The sequence below is a fragment of the Carassius gibelio genome, chromosome B24 (genome assembly GCF_023724105.1).
Source record: "Carassius gibelio isolate Cgi1373 ecotype wild population from Czech Republic chromosome B24, carGib1.2-hapl.c, whole genome shotgun sequence".
NCBI classification, from domain to species: Eukaryota; Metazoa; Chordata; class Actinopteri; order Cypriniformes; family Cyprinidae; genus Carassius; species Carassius gibelio.
In genome coordinates this window covers 14133069-14149923 of record NC_068419.1, presented here as the reverse complement: position 1 = coordinate 14149923, position 16855 = coordinate 14133069, and the positions used below count along the sequence as shown (strand labels likewise).

The 16855-nt window shown below is 36.8% G+C and overlaps 2 protein-coding genes and 1 long non-coding RNA gene across 8 annotated transcripts in view; 1 reads left to right on the top strand and 2 right to left on the bottom strand.

The window, feature by feature from the left end:
• Window positions 1-2786: 2786 nt before the first annotated feature.
• LOC128013012 (phosphoenolpyruvate carboxykinase [GTP], mitochondrial-like) lies at window positions 2787-4740 on the bottom strand. The gene is made up of 3 exons (XM_052595687.1): window positions 4664-4740; window positions 3685-3780; window positions 2787-3551 (listed from the first exon to the last, which is right to left on the bottom strand). The coding sequence occupies exons 2-3, from the start codon at window positions 3719-3721 to the stop codon at window positions 3124-3126; spliced, it is 465 nt and encodes a 154-aa protein (XP_052451647.1). The 5' UTR covers window positions 3722-3780; window positions 4664-4740; the 3' UTR covers window positions 2787-3123.
• A 1215-nt stretch (window positions 4741-5955) lies between these two features.
• The window catches only part of LOC128013010 (myelin-associated glycoprotein), a 30790-nt gene continuing 19890 nt past the window's right edge, over window positions 5956-16855 (top strand). For all 5 annotated transcript variants that reach the window (XR_008183232.1, XR_008183233.1, XM_052595683.1 and 2 more), the window contains exons 1-2: window positions 5956-6072; window positions 6644-6788. Coding sequence is in view for 3 of the 5 variants with exons in the window: in XM_052595683.1 (XP_052451643.1) it covers window positions 6701-6788 (88 nt within the window). In the remaining 2 variants the exon portion in view is untranslated. The remainder of the gene's footprint in view (window positions 6073-6643; window positions 6789-16855) is intronic.
• Window positions 11768-16478, bottom strand: LOC128013013 (uncharacterized). Of its 2 annotated transcripts, none has more exons than XR_008183235.1 (6): window positions 15107-16478; window positions 14377-14428; window positions 14255-14307; window positions 14142-14186; window positions 13989-14057; window positions 11768-11955 (listed from the first exon to the last, which is right to left on the bottom strand). It is a non-coding gene; the product is annotated as an uncharacterized LOC128013013 (long non-coding RNA). The 2 variants fall into 2 exon arrangements; XR_008183234.1 differs by having other exon boundaries at window positions 14255-14320; window positions 15107-16477.

The window sequence follows — 16855 nt, the reverse complement described above, 5'->3', positions numbered from 1 at the left end:
TAAAAGGGGAATGTTGTGTCTATGTACTTGTCAGGAGATGGCACTGTAGTCCACATGCTGATACCTATAAAAGGTGTGGAGTAAAAATGGAAGTTGTTGCACCTGCTGCCCAATTATGTAAATGGCTGGCACTGTTGTATTGCTTGTGGGTTTAGAATAAACCTTGAAGAAGTGAGAAACTGTCTTGTCTTCATGATTACTTGGACTTGGACTTAACAGAATTCAACAGTAATTTGCCTCTTTGCAAAGGAATAATAAAAAAAAAAACTTTCTCAATTTTAACACAATACCCTAATTGTAATATTGATAATAAGCATATTAGAAAAAAAAATATTAATGGTGTCTCATCACTCCTCAGAATCAAATGCGATTGTAAAACGTAAGCAAAGTTTTCAATAAACAATCAATGCACATGATGTGTTAATAATCACTAGTAATTGCTGCAAATATTGCTGTCTATCCAGCTTTTACCCATTCAAACATATTGACCTGCGGAGTTGTTTGGAGAGCTCCATGAACCACGTGAGTGCATGGCAGCGAGTTCAAAGCAGGTCGCAACATTTGCAACAATGTCACAAATATAAAAAAAAAAATTATACAGTCTATGGTCGCAACTATGTTTCTCAACATCACTGGGTTTATCATCAGGCTATCTATCCTATTTGTTCTCCTTTCAAGATTGCTATTTTATAGTTTATTATACAATAAGGTATATAATACATAAACATAAATACATGTTAATGTTATGTTGTTTTCGTTGTCCTCATTTGTAAGTCACTTTGGATAAAAGCGTCTGCTAAATGTAAATGTAATGTTGAAGTTAATGTTAAGTACATTGGTGTTTCCTTCTTAAGTGATTAATTACTTTTTGTAAAAAAACAAAGAAACAAAAAACTTTTTGTGAAATTTTTGTGATTGAATAAGTCATTCATAAAGACGGTTGCTTAAAAAAGTTGCGTACTAGTATACTATTTTTTTAAATCCTTTTAATCTTTTTATGTAAGAAGTTGTAAGCTGTTAGGCAATCAGAAAAACACTTGCTTCATTATAGAATTTTTTATTATTATTATTTAACCTTTATTTAACCAGGAAAGTCCCATTGAGGTTAAAAACCTCTTTTTCATTATAGAATTTATATGAATGAAGACATCTTTTTTTTTTTTCTTTTTTTTTTTTACTATATAGGAATATATCACCATATTAAGTAAAAAGGGCCCCTGGAAATCTTTGTTGGAAAAGTTATTTTCGGTCACTGTCAAGGACTATTTTTTTTCTCTATGTAGAATTTTATTGTAAAATATTATTTCATAATTTTGCCTTTAATATTTGTATTTTGTGTTAATCATTCTATGAATGTATCTTGTGATGGTATCATGCATATATAACTCAGGAGGTCTCTTTATTGATTCAGATCTATAAAGTATTTGTGTATGCTGCTAACAATCACTGATCTAATGAAGTGAAATACCACAAAACTCTTTTAAATAATTTTAAATTCACTCTTCTATTATTTTATATTTCAGGACAGGGTGGACCCATAAATGCTGGCTGTGTGGGAGGAGTTGTGCTCTTGTTTTAGTACGAGGTAAATTTAGATTTCTTCTGCATCATAGTGTACATCTGGTGGTTTCACAGCATACTAGCTCCAGAAAAATAAGCCCAAAATTTTTCTTTGTGAATGAGTTGTCAATGTTATAATGTTATAATGCAGATTTGAATAGTTTAAGAACACACTCAGGAATAGTAAATATTACATTAAATGCCATTGTATGCAATGTTTTCTGTCATCATTTCTATGCTCACAGCTCTGATGTTCATTGTATTATTGGTTAATATTCAGATTCAAAACATTTTGTAAAATGTACATACACAATCTTACATGATAACGTCCTGTTTAACAGCACACGTTGTTTATGAATGACAGTTTATTACATCTGATGTTATGTAAGAAATACGTGACGCACACAAAAATTTGGATTAGAGTTGTATTTATTCAGTCAGCTTGTGTAAAAACATGCACACATTCAATGATAGAGACTTGTCTGTGTTCTTTGTTCCCATCTTTCAAACCTAGCTAAACATGATTCATGTCAATCAAATTCCACTGATAAAAGGCAAAATCTCTAGAAATAAAAATATCTTTGCTAAAAAAAAAAAAAAAAAAAACAGATATTAGGTAGTGTACTCATGAACTATGCATATTTTGAAAATGCTGAGGTTTAAATTCATATTGTGATCTTGTTTTAACAGTAAAATAATAAACTAAATAATAAATATATATATAATAATTAAATAATACAAATAAATAATTCCTAAAAGTCATTTTGGGATATAGTTAGTAAACATTAAATAGAGTTTTTAGCTTCTACTGTAAGATCAAATAAGGCACCTAGGTATTGATACCACTGATGGCATCTTGTGAACTTTTTGGTTTGGTGTTTCTCAGGTGCAGCATCCACTGCAGTGCAACAGTCACATAAAAACAGTTACCTCCACCTCAACCCATCCTATTCTTCACTTCTGTTCAACATCAGTGTAATGTAGCGTGTTCAATCCCTCACTCTGTCCTCCAGCGCCCTCAGCTCTCCTTCCACTTGTGCGGGCAGATCAGCTCCAACTGTGACGGCTGGTGAAAAGACAGTCCGGAAACAAATGCGAGTTAACAGGATTTAATGAGATGCTGAGAATGATACAAAGACACACAAAGACGATGAGGCGATAACACTCCAGGGAGACGGTGGAAGGTGAGAAATCCAGCTGGTAGTGGAGTGTAGGTGAGGAGTCCGGGTCTTGACGGCGTGAGGCAGCAGGAGAGAGTGGCACAGGAACTGAGGGGAACAGAGCCGAAGGTAAGTGTCCGTGGCTGAGTGATCGTGCGGAGAGTGGATGAGGTTCTAGGGAAAACACAGACATCCAAAACGCAAACTAACACAGAAGCCAGACGGGGGTAACACAACGACATGAAACAACGATCTCACAAACACAAGACGTGAGACAAGCCATTATATAGGAGATGAGTAATGAGTGGCAGCTGTTGCTGATACAATTAACGGAGACGCCCACAACTAATCAGTGCAGACGCAGAACACACAGAATTCACCACAAAGTGTAAACAACCCGAGATCACGGTTTACCAACCGTGACACCAACCTGCTGGGTGAAGTAGGTCCGAAGCTCCTGTGTTTCCTTCTGCCAGAAGGGTTTGGGCAGGTCAAAGAGGGCACCCATATCGATATTTCCACCCAGGCCTTCTGTGTTTAAGACACCGTTTTGTGGAATCCATCCCACAATGCTTTGGGTGGCAGCCTCGTCTTCACTGGTACGACCGCATCGTTTGAAGATCCACTCGAGGACGCGTGCGTTCTCCCCAAACCCTGGCCACAAGAAAGAGCCGGTCTTCTGATCTTTTCGGAACCAGTTGACGTGGAAGATCTTGGGGAGTTGGGTTTGGCCCTTGCGTGTCTCCATACTCAGCCAGTGGGCCAAGTAGTCACCAAAGTTGTAACCGAAGAAAGGACGCATGGCGAAGGGGTCATGCATGATTACTTTACCTAAAGAAAATAAGCCACATATTAAAATGTGTAAATATCAGTATGAGCTTTTTGCTCAGTTTGTCAGTAAGTGCTTAAAAGTTGTGTACACTTTTGTGTACTGTTTATCATATGGAGAAATGAAAGTTTGTACCTTTATGTTCAGCAGCAGGTGTGGATTCAGATCTCATGGCTGCACCCACAAACACACCGTGACGCCAGTTAAATGACTCGTACACCAAAGGCACACTTGGAAAAAAAGACATTTTAAGGTGTAACGTATAACACGTCTATGTATGTATACAGTACTGTTATAAAGTTTGAGGTTAGTAAGCTTTCTTAAATATTTTCAAAAGACTCTAATGTTCACCAAGGCTGCATTTATTTGATTGAAAAAGCAGTGATAATGGCATTATTGTGAAATATTATTACAATATAACGCGTTTTTGTTTTAATGTATTAAAAATGTAATTCATTCCTGTTATGGCAAAGCCAGCATTCATGTGAAAGTTTGTCATCTGCCACTTTAAATGCCTCAGTTCCTAAAAAGCAGGATAGATTCTGATTGGCTGTCAGTGTTTTCATTCATCAGCAGAAAAAAAAATATATACATATTTTAAAAGTGATTCCAGTGATATCTTTCCTTTGTGCCAATGGTATTCTTAAATTTAGAAAGATTCTACGTTTTTCCATTATTGTTATAGTTATTGTCTTTGGTATGAAACAGTGTTAGTATCAGGATACTATTCTAGTATTTATTAATATTTTGAGAAAGGTTTTTGTATTTTGTATTTTCACGTTGTTGTCAAGTCAAGTTAAGTCACCTTTATTTATACACTGCTTTAAACAAAATACATTGCGTCAAAGCAACTGAATAACATTCATTAGGAAAACAGTGTCTCAATAATGCAAAATGATAGTTAAAGGCAGTTCATCATTGAATTCAGTGATGTCATCTCTGTTCAGTTAAATAGTGTCTGTGCATTTACAGTCTGTGTTGTGTGTTGTGGGTTTTTTTTTTTATTTCAGGTAACTTAACTTAAAATATTTTTTTACTTTTACCTTAAAATATTAATTTCTTACATAATATGTGCATTTTAAATATACAGTTTTGATTCAGTGATATTACAAACCTTCTGGTCTTCTTCCACCAAATACAATTGCATCAATGGGGACGCCCTCATCACTTTCCCAGAGGGGGTCTATGATGGGGCACAAAACCTGGAGTTCGGGTGAGCACACAGTGAAGAATCACCTGAGAAACACAAGAACAGATAAACAATCACCATTAGAACACCATGCCACAGATGCTGTCCATGTAATGATAATAATAGATCATTTTATTTACTATATAAATAAATTATATTATTTGGTTTTTTTTTTTTTGTAAAGGTTTACATATAAATGTTGCAGAATACAAATATAAGAATATAAATTGCAGAATATAACTTTTTTATATTTTGTAAAATGCGTTTACTGAACAATCTTACCATACTTCCAGGATTTTCCATGCCAGTCTGTGAGTTTGATTCCAGGTGCAGGTGGTTCCAGACCCTCACAGACGCCCCCATCGCTGGTCTCTCCCACGTTGATGAACACTGTGTACCTGGAGATGGTTGCCATGGCATGAGGGTTTGTCTTCAGGGATGTTTTTTATTATTTATGTTTAATTTGTGGAAAGGAGTTCAGTAAGGAGGTCACACTGCTTCAGTCAGAAGCTCATAATTCATGTACAATTCTAAGGTTTGGAGAGACTCATGTGAAATCAAGAGAGAAGCAAATCAGTTCAGTTTGTTGAAGAACCTTTTACAGTGCTTGGATATCATTGTCTTTAACTGCATATGATGAATCACACTGAAATGACTTTCACAAGATGATAAGTTAAAACATTTTAAAATACAGCTACAGACACCTTTTTCCAGCCATGTATTGTGTTATTGAGGATTTTCTAAAAATACTGCATAAAAATGCCATCACATTCTTATTTTGAAATCTTGTGTTGTGTCTCTTGTCTCGTGGTGAGTGTATCATAACTTACACAACTCTGATTGGCCATTGCATTCAAGAAGTCTACAGATATGAATGTGATTGGCTTCATTGCTCAACACTATAGAAACACATTGAAAATAAAAACTTTTGATGCTCTCCAGAATGCAAACAAAAATATATGGCTGGATTATTTTTCAGATCTGTTTTGCCAATATGCTAATATTACAGCTTCAGCTGAGGATGCTTTTGCTTTTATTTGAGCTAGCACTCCCATAGATCTGGGCCTGTGTGACCACATAAGAAAAAAAACGCTCAATAACGATTTATTTAAAGCAATTTACTTTTTACATGTTTGAAAACACAAAAGAAATAGAAAAAGTAAGTCTCTACTCGTGACGTCTTTAGTTCCTACAAATTCAGTATCTTCCTGTGTGACATTACATTGGGTTTTAGTGCAGTGTCACGGCATGAAGCATGTTAAAAAAGGGTAGTTGCAACAAAGAGGAAAATTTTAGGGACATCCACTTCTTAAAAGTTAAAGTACTTTTCTGAGGTAAGAAATGTAACTCTTGTGCTTTTCTTTCTCACAGAAATTGTGTATATTCAATATATAGGCTATAACTTGAAAACCAACCTGTTTCTTTAAATAACAAAAGTGAGAGCTGTGAGTTGTTATTAGGCGAGAGTTTCCAGTATTTTCTCAGCTTACAGTGAGTTCTTGAGAGTTTTTCTGTGAATCAAGTCTCAGTTCCAGTCATTTATCTCCATTAATGTTTTAGCATTATAAAGGTATTTAGTTTTTGCCAGAAAGTGAAAATAATTTGGTATAATCAATTCATGTATATTTTTTATTAATAGAAGTTTATTTAGTGAATGAAAATAACTCAGTCACTCAGATGAATTTACTTATGTAACTTTAAATGTGGTCAGCCTGATGAGTTGTCATACAGTTTTACAGTGCATGAAAAGGCAAACATGATCAATATCAGATGACTATGTACAGTATCTGAGTGTAACAGTGAAAATGTGGCTTATCCTTACAGATACTTCTATTGCACTAGGTAAAAAATAATGAGTTATGGTTGTTAAATGTTCGTGACAGATATGTATTTTGTGTTGTTTAGTGATAAAGTGTACTCTGAAGGTGTTTTGGACTCGTTTGTTGCTATTGTAAAAGTCCAATGTCATCCACTCTACGAACCCTGATGGCAGGAAACCAGATAACTTCCTTTATTTTCATCAGCTCTGTGTTGGTACATACTCACTCAGGTTGGTCAATCTTTCCCATCATTACGAATGAAATGAACAAAGTCATGAAGGGGAAGTTGTGGCCTAATGGTTAGAGGGTTTGACTGTCCTGTCTCCGGCTGGCAATACCACGACTAAAGTGCTCTTGAACAAGGCACCGAACCCCGACCTGCTCCCTTGTGCTGCAGCTTAAATGGCTGCCTGCTGCTCCGGGTGTGTGTGCACTTAGGATGGGTTAAACGCAGAGCACAAATTCTTGCTTAGAATGTGTATTATGGAAAAATGCATACACTTACTTGTATTTAAGTTCTTAATTCCCTCTACAACATGTTTTTAAAAAGTGATTTTCATAATAGTGTTCTGTGAGCACAAAAAATATATATATGTGAAAATCACAACAATCAGTTTTTCTGTACTTTTGCTAAACATCTGAACTCTCTAGACTAGAGTGCACACTATTGGGAAACTTTGTTACAGACTTGGCACATTTTTCTGAAGAAACCTTTAGTTTAGAAACACATTCCAGAGAAAGACACAAGTCTCAGCATGTATTTCAAATCCGAGAATAATTAAATTATTCAATAAGATGATGCTGTGTCATTTTTTATTTATTTATTTATTAGGCCTATATTTTTTATGAGACTTGAAAATGAGAGGAATGTCTAGTATATTTCTAAAGGTGCTGTAAGGGCAAAATTTCCAAAGCCAACTTTTGCCTACACTGCAAATGTAACATTGAGCAATTTGAAAATAAAACAACTTAATTTGTTAAATATTGAAGTAATACTTAATTAATTTATTTTTAATTGAATCCTCTGTTGACCTGTTAAGATTAATTCACCATATTTGAGATCTACTTGTTGAGTATAAAAATAGTATAGATACAAATAAATGTTTTGAGTTGCTAATAATAATAATAATTCATAATCATGCAGTATACTTTTTTCTTTTTAGAATTATGAACTTTAGCTTTTTTAATAATTTAACCACTATTCACTTTTAGTGCTTATCATAATTTTGCATGGTTGCAAATCAGCTTTACATACAGAAAGTAATTACAAAAGTAAAGACGTAAACAACATAGCTAATTAGTTTGAAATGGTGACAGACATTCACATAGCCTACTTGATCAGGGTTTATTTTAGTATATTCCTCCAATGCACCTGTACCAAAACTCTTTTTTCTCCATTAATGTTTCTTTATGTCCCGTACAGACAACACCAACACTTTGAAATGTGACTGCAGCCCTTTGGCCTGTGAAAATATGAATAACTAAACAAATTATAAAAAAATTATCCTGATCAGTCCATAAAAATTACACAAACTTCCGAGATGTTAACTGCATGAAAAGTAATAATGTAAAATGTATTTAAATTATTTCCATTCATGCCAAATTTAAATCCGCAGCGTATTTCGACCGCCAAATCATTTGATTGCGTTTTACATTAGAAACAAACACTTGCAGTGCATTGAGAGTTGAAGCGCGCAGATTAATGTTGATCTACATTCACTGAAACACTGAAGCAGTTCTGCACGTTCACATTCTTCCACCAACGAACGGAACTGTGCCGCTTACTGCGCCTATATTAAGACTCAGCAATTCACATTCTTTAAATCCAAATAACTTGTGCTTTCATCGGTGAGAACTGTCTGTTTACTTCTAGTAAAAAGAACACTAATGGTATATTCACACCTAGTAATGCAATGTCAATGACGTAAATAGAGGCGAAATCACACCAAGTGAAGCGACTGACACGCAGTGCGTGAAGTGTTGAGAACTTTTTATAGATTCTTCTCTCTATGGTTGAGAAACACCCGGCTGCAGCCTGCAGATGCCTTATCTGATTGGTTCGATTGTCTTTCACAGGCATTCATGATAGGAAATGTGCTCGGTTGATGTAGGGTGGAGTAGCCTATGTAAAAAAAAGGCTAAAAACGCTGTGCAGTTTTACATAACCATATAGATGTACAAAAAGCAGTTTCTTTGCCATTCTCATGACAAAGAGTTCTGTGGAGACCAAAGGTTCAAAGCCCCCAGCCCCCAGCCCCCCCCCCCCCCCCCCAGGAATTTCAGTCTGGTTCTGCTAGTTGGGGGGAAGTCAATGGAAGTGTTTAACTCGATCTCATAGGTTTACAAGTGATGTCCAGCGTTGCATTTCCATTACGAACAACACATTTGACACCAAATTTCTCTTCTTCGAATTGAAATTGTAAATAATTGTTCTAGTGGTGTTAATGTTGAAAGCTGTTGTGTTAACAAGTTGGTTGCTCATCTTGCTTGGGACTTGTGGCACAGAATGTTTTATGACTTCCTGAGGAATTCGGCTCCGTGTTTCAGACACAGCTTTGATAGACTCTTTAATTTGTCTGGTTCGACTCATTTCTGTTACAGTAGTTACATTTCAATAAAAATTTTAGGCCTCCTACACTATTAAAAATGTTATTGGGGATAAAATACCATAATGATTCAGGTGTTCTCAAACATTCCTTCAACAATTTCACCTTAAAGGTTTAATTTAAGTCACCGAAGTCCAAAAGTTCAAATCCGTCTTCATCCTTTAAACCAGAGAGCACCGCTTTTTTAAGGTGATGGTGTCTGTTTTCCATACAAAATTTGTAAATATGGTATTTATATCTTTACATATTGAATCATGAACATTAAGAGAGAGAGCAGGATAAACAAATCTTGAAATCCCTTCTGCTTTAGTCAAAAGAATCCTTCCTAAAATAGAAATATCTCTTTGAAGCCATAAATTTAAAATTGTTTTAGATTTCTTCAATTTAGATGAAAAATTTAGTTGTTGACGTTCTTTGTGATCCTTGCAGATATGAATACCTAAATATTTTACACATTTCTTAACAGGTAAATTAAACACTTTTTTCTCTTCAGTCTGAGGCATAGGATTTCACATTTAGATTTGTTAAGCATTAAACTTGAAGCAGCAGAGAATTGGTCAATTAGGGTTATAACATTATCAGTTTGATGTTTGTCATTCAAAAAGAGAGCTGTATCATCCACTAGTTGAGTAAATTTCCCTACCAAAAATAGACAATCCCTTAATAATAGGACTATGTTTAATATGTAATGAAGTAATTCAACCAACCAGCAGGAACAAAAATGGTGAAATAGGGCAACCCTGGCGAACTGATCTCAGTACAGGGAATCTTTTGGTTGTGTTGGGATATAATATCACAGAACTATCAATATTTTTATAAAGCATTTCAACTATATATAAAAATCTGAAGTGCTTTAAATAAAAAATACTGTTCTACCGTATCACATGCTTTATAAAAATCAAGAAATACTATTAGTGCATCAGTATTGATGTTATCAGAATAATCCAGCAGGTCTAGAACAAGTCTTATATTGGAGCTAATGTGACATTTAGACATAAAACCTGTTTGTGTTTCACTTTTTCACTCTTTTTAACCTTTTAGCAAAAATGAATGATGAAATTTTGTAGTCAATATTTAAGAGTGTAATAGGTCTCCAATTTTCTATCAATAAATGATCTTTACCAGGCTTAGGGAGAAGACATATTAAACCTTGCTTCATGCTCGAAGACATTTCCTTTTTTAAGATACATTCTTTAAATAACACAAATAAAGGATTTTCAATCATTTCCCAAAAATGCAAATAAAATTCAACTGAAAGCCCATCATTACCTGGGGCCTCATGTACAAAGACTTGCGTTGAATTCATACTAAAACATTGCGTACGGACAAAGCTGTGAATGAGCGTACGCACAAAAAAAAAAAAAACCAGATGTATGAATCTCTGCGTACGAAAGATTCCACGCATTTTCTCTTTGTACATCCCAATTAAAGGGGGGGGGGGGGGGTGAAATGCTCATTTTCACTCAATCTCCTGTTAATCTTGAGTACCTATAGAGTAGTACTGCATCCTTCATATCTCCAAAAAGTCTTTAGTTTTATTATATTTATAAGAGAAAAATAGTCTGTGCCGATTTTTTTCGGAAAAACACGAGCGGCTGTAGACGTGACGTGTGGGCGGAGCTAAAGAATCACGAGTGCGAATAGGCTTTTGCGTTGAGAGCGTTTGGAAGTTGTGACATTACCGTGAGAAAAAAAAACATCATCCAAAACAAACCATGGCTAACAGTCAGATTCAGCCGTTTATTTATGATCCAGAATCAGATCCCGAGGCTGAAACTGAACTAGAGCAGCAGCAGCAATGACTACAACAGCGTCTCTATGTGGTATGTATTGAAACTGTATATATTTGCTTAGCGGTTTTGGAAAATGACTAAGTTCCACTTTATGTTGTCTTTTTTTTTCTTTAAAGGTGTACAAGGTTAACTTGATGTGCTTACGCGCCGATAGCTAAGTTAACAACACAGAGATATTTGAAGCAGTTTTACTCACCGCCTGCGGTTCCAACACATGATCGTGACCCTTTTTCGTTGTGATTGCATCATCCTTAAGAAATAAACGATACGCAAATCCGGCGTCAAACTGGGCTTTGTTTGTAAAACAAGCATCTTCGAAATGCAGGGAACAAACAAAAACACTTGCACAACTCCGTCGATGCTCTGTAAAAATAAACTCAATTCAAACTCAAATAAAGTCAAATAAAGTCAACTGGTCCCTTAATGTTTTTTTTTAATTTTTTTTGGTAATCTGTGCAGGGTTGTCTTGCCCTCGCAACCAAAAACACACTTCTTTTGTGACATTTTGCTTTCACTCTGATCAGTGAATGTCTCTGCTCTGCTCTACAGGCACGCGCGCTTTTCCGGGAGAAGTGCCCTTGGGACCCATATAAGGAAATTCCGCTTCATCTAACATCACACAGACCCATACTCGAAAAAAACTTTCCGAAACTTGTGACAAACCGTGTTTTTACTTTGGTACATATAGCGTACCTATTTCATTGTCAGATGCATTCAATGTATAGCGGACCAAAAGTACACCAGAGATTTTACGGATCCATTTCATTCATTGCAAATGTGTGTGCCCCTTAAAAATGGAACGGACTTAAATTACAGTTAACATGTGCCTTTTTATTTAGACTCATATGGCACAACAGCCGAAACATCCACTGCTCAGGAGGGGCACTCGGAGTCCATCCCTCCTGAGCAGCCAGCGCCCACTGTGCCCAGCGTTTCCAGTGTTTCCAGTGCTCCCCCCAGTGCTGACGCCCGTCCGTCTGCCCGCGTCTTGATGCATGCTGTTTTGGAGTCACAACAGCAAATCGTTATGGCCATCGGGGAAATTAACAGTCACCTGAAAAATATCACTGATGCACTCACAGACATAAGCCACTCATTAAAGGAATTGGTCAAAAAGTGCACTTTGTCTCTGATCACCATTTATATTGTCGCAATCACATGTTGGCGGGCATGAACGGCTTGTTGGTTGGGCTGCACATACATTGGTCCTGGGTCAGGGTCATCTGGCAGTTCTGCCACCTCACCAAGTGGTATGCCATGCCTGTGCGCGACATTGTGAAGTACACCACAGGCCAGTACAATGTGGCACACCTTGTCAGGGCAGTATAACAACATCCCCTCAGTCCTGTCAAGGCAGCGCCACCGACATTTCAGCTGCCCAATCGCCCGCTCTACAACTGAACGGGTGCGAGAATGGGCATCATTGTATCTGCGCTCTCGGTCAGTTTGTGTGTTGGTGAGGGGGGTTAAAAGCCACGTCTTTAGTGGATAACCGCGGTCTCCTGAAGGGTTAATTAATAATATTTTTAAATACTACAATTAGATAGAATCATAACTTTAAACGCCTCCTTTACCAAGAAGCCACCCATCACATACCCTGACAGCTTGGAGCCTCATCCCAACCATGCTGTTTGTAAGGATGTATGAATCATGGGTTGACCCAGGCCACCTTGCCACAATATTTGTCAGGCGCATTTGTGCATCACATATTATCTGCACATTTATTAAATGGAAATGTTTCCGATTCACATATGCAAATTCTTCTTCAGATGGCGCCTCTGTAGCAATGTGTGTGCAGTCGATCGCCCCGATAACAGGAAAACCGGCTATCGCTGCAAATTGCATATTAATGTTTGGCTGGTCAACTGCAACATGCGGATGATCCCGTCCCATACCGCTGGCAATGCGCAGCTCAAAGACGACTGGCTTATTCCTGAGTGGTCTGCCAGTTCCCTTTGGAAAGAACCAGTTGCCAGGAAACCAAGTGTTGTCAGCACCTGCAAGGGAACGGGTATTGTGTGGCTCCTCATTGTCTCTCTCTCTAGATTCGGACCTACCTCACCACAGAGCTCCAAGAGGATAGCCCTTGGAAATCTGAAACGGCTGATAAGCCAGTCATCATCCTGGGCCAGAAAATCATTGTGGTCCCTAAAAACTCGTTCTCGTCGGATTCTGCCATTAGCAATGTCCTCTAATAAGGCCAACGCTGCCATTGCCATAGACTAAGGGTTGTATCAACCGTTATGCTTTTATATGTTCTTATTTAATTGCATAATTTATATAATATTAATTATAATTATAATAAGGCTCGTGTGACAATATATGTCAATTATTTTATAAATTGCAAATGAATTGCAATGCTTCCCACAGGTGGTGGTGCAAGACTTTAAACAATTTGTTGTGTAATGTTTGCAACTTCACTTCATTGCCTGTTAGAGTCGCCAACGGACAAAAACAATGAGAAATGTACGTACGCCAGACATGAAATTGGCTTGGAGGAACGCACAGTCTTGCGTTAATTTCACTGTTAGTACATCTGACCATGAGCGTGAAAGCTGGCGTACGCAAAGATTTTGTGCGTACGCAAAGTTGATACATGAGACCCCAGGACACTTCACCAACTCTCCACTCATTCTCCTCGGACCATGCATTTAATTAGCTTGGACAGACATCAGTTCTTGGCAATTCCTCATTTGCCCTCTCACCAGGGGTGCTGCACAAGATCCCAGGCCCTATGCATAGGTAGCTTTTAGCTTGTAATATAGCATAATCTATAAATTTACTCACTTTAAAATTTCTTATAAATGTATGTTAAGATATATTATAATTATAAATATAAAATATTATATAAATATAAAAATTATATAAATATATATACACACTGCTTCACTGCTGCTAAGTGTAGCTTGTTCTCTTCTTTCGAGTCTTGTAGGGATTTCTGCACTGGAATATACATATCTTGATTCATTTAAAATTAATCATAAGAGGGTAAAAATGTAACAGTGGGCTGGAGTAAATGTCCAGTATCTACCTTTCAGAGAAACCCCCAAAGTTTTCTAGAAGAATTAGACCACCACCTCCGAATGTTTGGAAAGTCGCACTGGAAGAAAAAAATAGTGAAATCTTGATATTTCAACTGCTACAACATCATAAAGGTCAATTACTTGAACTGATAATTACTTACAGATGTAAAATCAAAGGGTGCTCCCATGACAAGATGTAGAGCATACTGGAAAACAGCATAAGTTAAGAAACATTATCGTCAAAAAAATAAAAAATCAAACCAGAATATCTCACCATCAACATGAAACATCCACAGTCAACCCCCCCCCAATCTGTTGTGGGATACCCTGAAAAAAAAAGCTAATTAAGGGTTTAACACTTCAGTCCTAACTTTAGCCAATTTCTTTATAACAAACCTTGTTTTTCAGTAGCAGCCATTTGCCAAGTGAAATTGTGGCTGTCATCTTACTACAACAAAAATACACAAATAATTAAACAGTTAATATGAAGTTACATTGTGCAGCACATACAGTTTAAAGCTCTGAATATATATATTTTTTGTAAAACTGAACTGAACTGAATGCACCACACAATTATCTCAAAATTGACAAATGGGGTTTAATAAATAAAAGCAGATAACAATATCTCACAAACAATACATATAACAGAGGAAAGTGGAACAAACATTTTAATAAGATAAACTTCTTTGACCCCTGTGTGGTGTTCATATTTTTGATATTCAGCCAGTGTTCATGGGTCCGGTGGACACGCTGCATTATTTAGATTACTTTTATTTTGGCTTATGAGGATACAGATGTCCTTATAAACCATATTTACAATCTAACACCTATGTCATTACACACATGAAAACACACACACACACAATAAATAATTCGTGTTTTTTTTTTTTTTTTTTTTTTTTATAAACCTAGAGACCCGAACATCATTCAAGGGTTAAAACGTCACCGCAAGGCCATTTACAACATGCAAAAATTAATTGAACCATCTGTATAATTTTTTTATATATATACAAAAGAGTATTACTACATATTCATGCTTCAATAAGATGATAAATCCTAACACAAATGAAACATTTAACAGATAAACGGTGAACTTTCAACATGTCAATAAAATTAGACAACTCACCATGCTCTCCGCCGTGCTTGTGTCTTAAGACAACTCCACCGCTCACTTCCGGTCCTGGCAGCCGGGTCCTCACGGCAGGGTCCTGGCAGCGCTGGTGGTGCTGCGGGTCTGCACTGGGTGGCGTATGTACTTCCCGGTCAGAGAGCACCTGTTCATCAAAAGCTCACTATCCAATCAGAGTAGATTACTTTTAAGCCTGCCCCCACGAGAGGTTTGTGTAAAAACACCAAACAAAAAACTGCAAAACGTAAGCGAAATCTGTGGCAATGAATTCATAATCCATGATTATCGAAAACGAATCTTTGAAAAACATTAACAAAGAATGAAGTATATTTGAAGAGCCTGTTACATTTGTGCGACTGAGTTAATTTTTTTCGTTTTTTTTTTTTTTTTTTTTTTTTGAAAAAGTTACGTTCAGTTTTATAAGGTTCATTCATTATTACTGAAACAAATGTAATTCCATAATATATCTCCAATATGCAGGGGGGCAGGGTTTCATATTTTTTTTAAGCACCTCTGAGCGCCGCCATTGGCTAGTGGACCCCCACCTGCTGTTAGCATTCCATTGACTCCCATTCATTTTGGCGTCACTTTGACAGCGAATAACTTTACATCTGAGGCGTTTAAAGACTCCATTTGTCTATTAATTATTTCTAAAGAAACACGAAAATGTATAAAAGGCTTAATTACCTTGTATCTTACGTTATGTTCCCCTAGAAGCAGTTTTTGTAAAAAATAGGCTAACGATTGCATCATAACCAGCGACTCTCTGTCACACAGTAGAGAAATTACCGTATGGACAGGAGGAGAAGCTCGCAGGCAATCTTTTACTGTCTATGAGGCTATCGGGGGGACGTGGAGGCATGAAGTCAAGGGAGATAATCAATCAGAATACTTACCAAAATGTGCTCCTGTTCACGCTCGCCTTCTCTGCAAGATTCGGTGGGTGATTCAGATTTCTCTTGGCACAGCGATTAGAAGACGCACAGGTTTCTCGCGTGACATTTACATCATCAAGCTCAGTTTGAGTCTGAGCAGTACGCCCGACCCCCAGGAAGAAAGTGCTTCTAATTGACTTCATTTTTCTCCGTTGAATCCAATGGGGTCGCTGTATCCATTTCTTTTACTGTCTATGCCAATACGGGAACTAGCGTTCTTCCAGGCTAAGTGCATGCAACCACTGGCGCCTAATTTTAAAGTATGCTGGAAAACTATGCAGTCCAGCAGTGCTGTCGCAACCAGCAACACTACACCTACATACCATCCTGACCACTGTACTAAATACAGATAACTCTACGCTAACTTGAAGCTATCCTAACTGATGCAATACTATGCTACTAACTAACTATGCTTCTAACAATAGTAACGTTACACTAACAACTATTCTAATTGACTACATAGACTACACAAAATAATCGAAATAACTTTATAAATGCTATGCTAAATAGATGCTATAATACTCTATCATGGTCGTTTAATTTAAATACTCGCAATTCTAACTCCTGACTCACTACAGTAATTTTGACGGAACAAGATGTTTTAATACTGCCAAGGGGCGTGGTAGCTCGTACCAAGGGGCGTGGTGAGCTGGAAACTGCTTACAGTCACCTTCCACTGCAAACATACAATAGGAAAAATCAACTGCAGTAATCACCGTTCAACTTGAAGAGGGCAGCACTTGTTTTTATACCATATATTATAAAATTAAAACACTTTATACTCAAATGTCAAAAAAGTTGCTCGAATCAA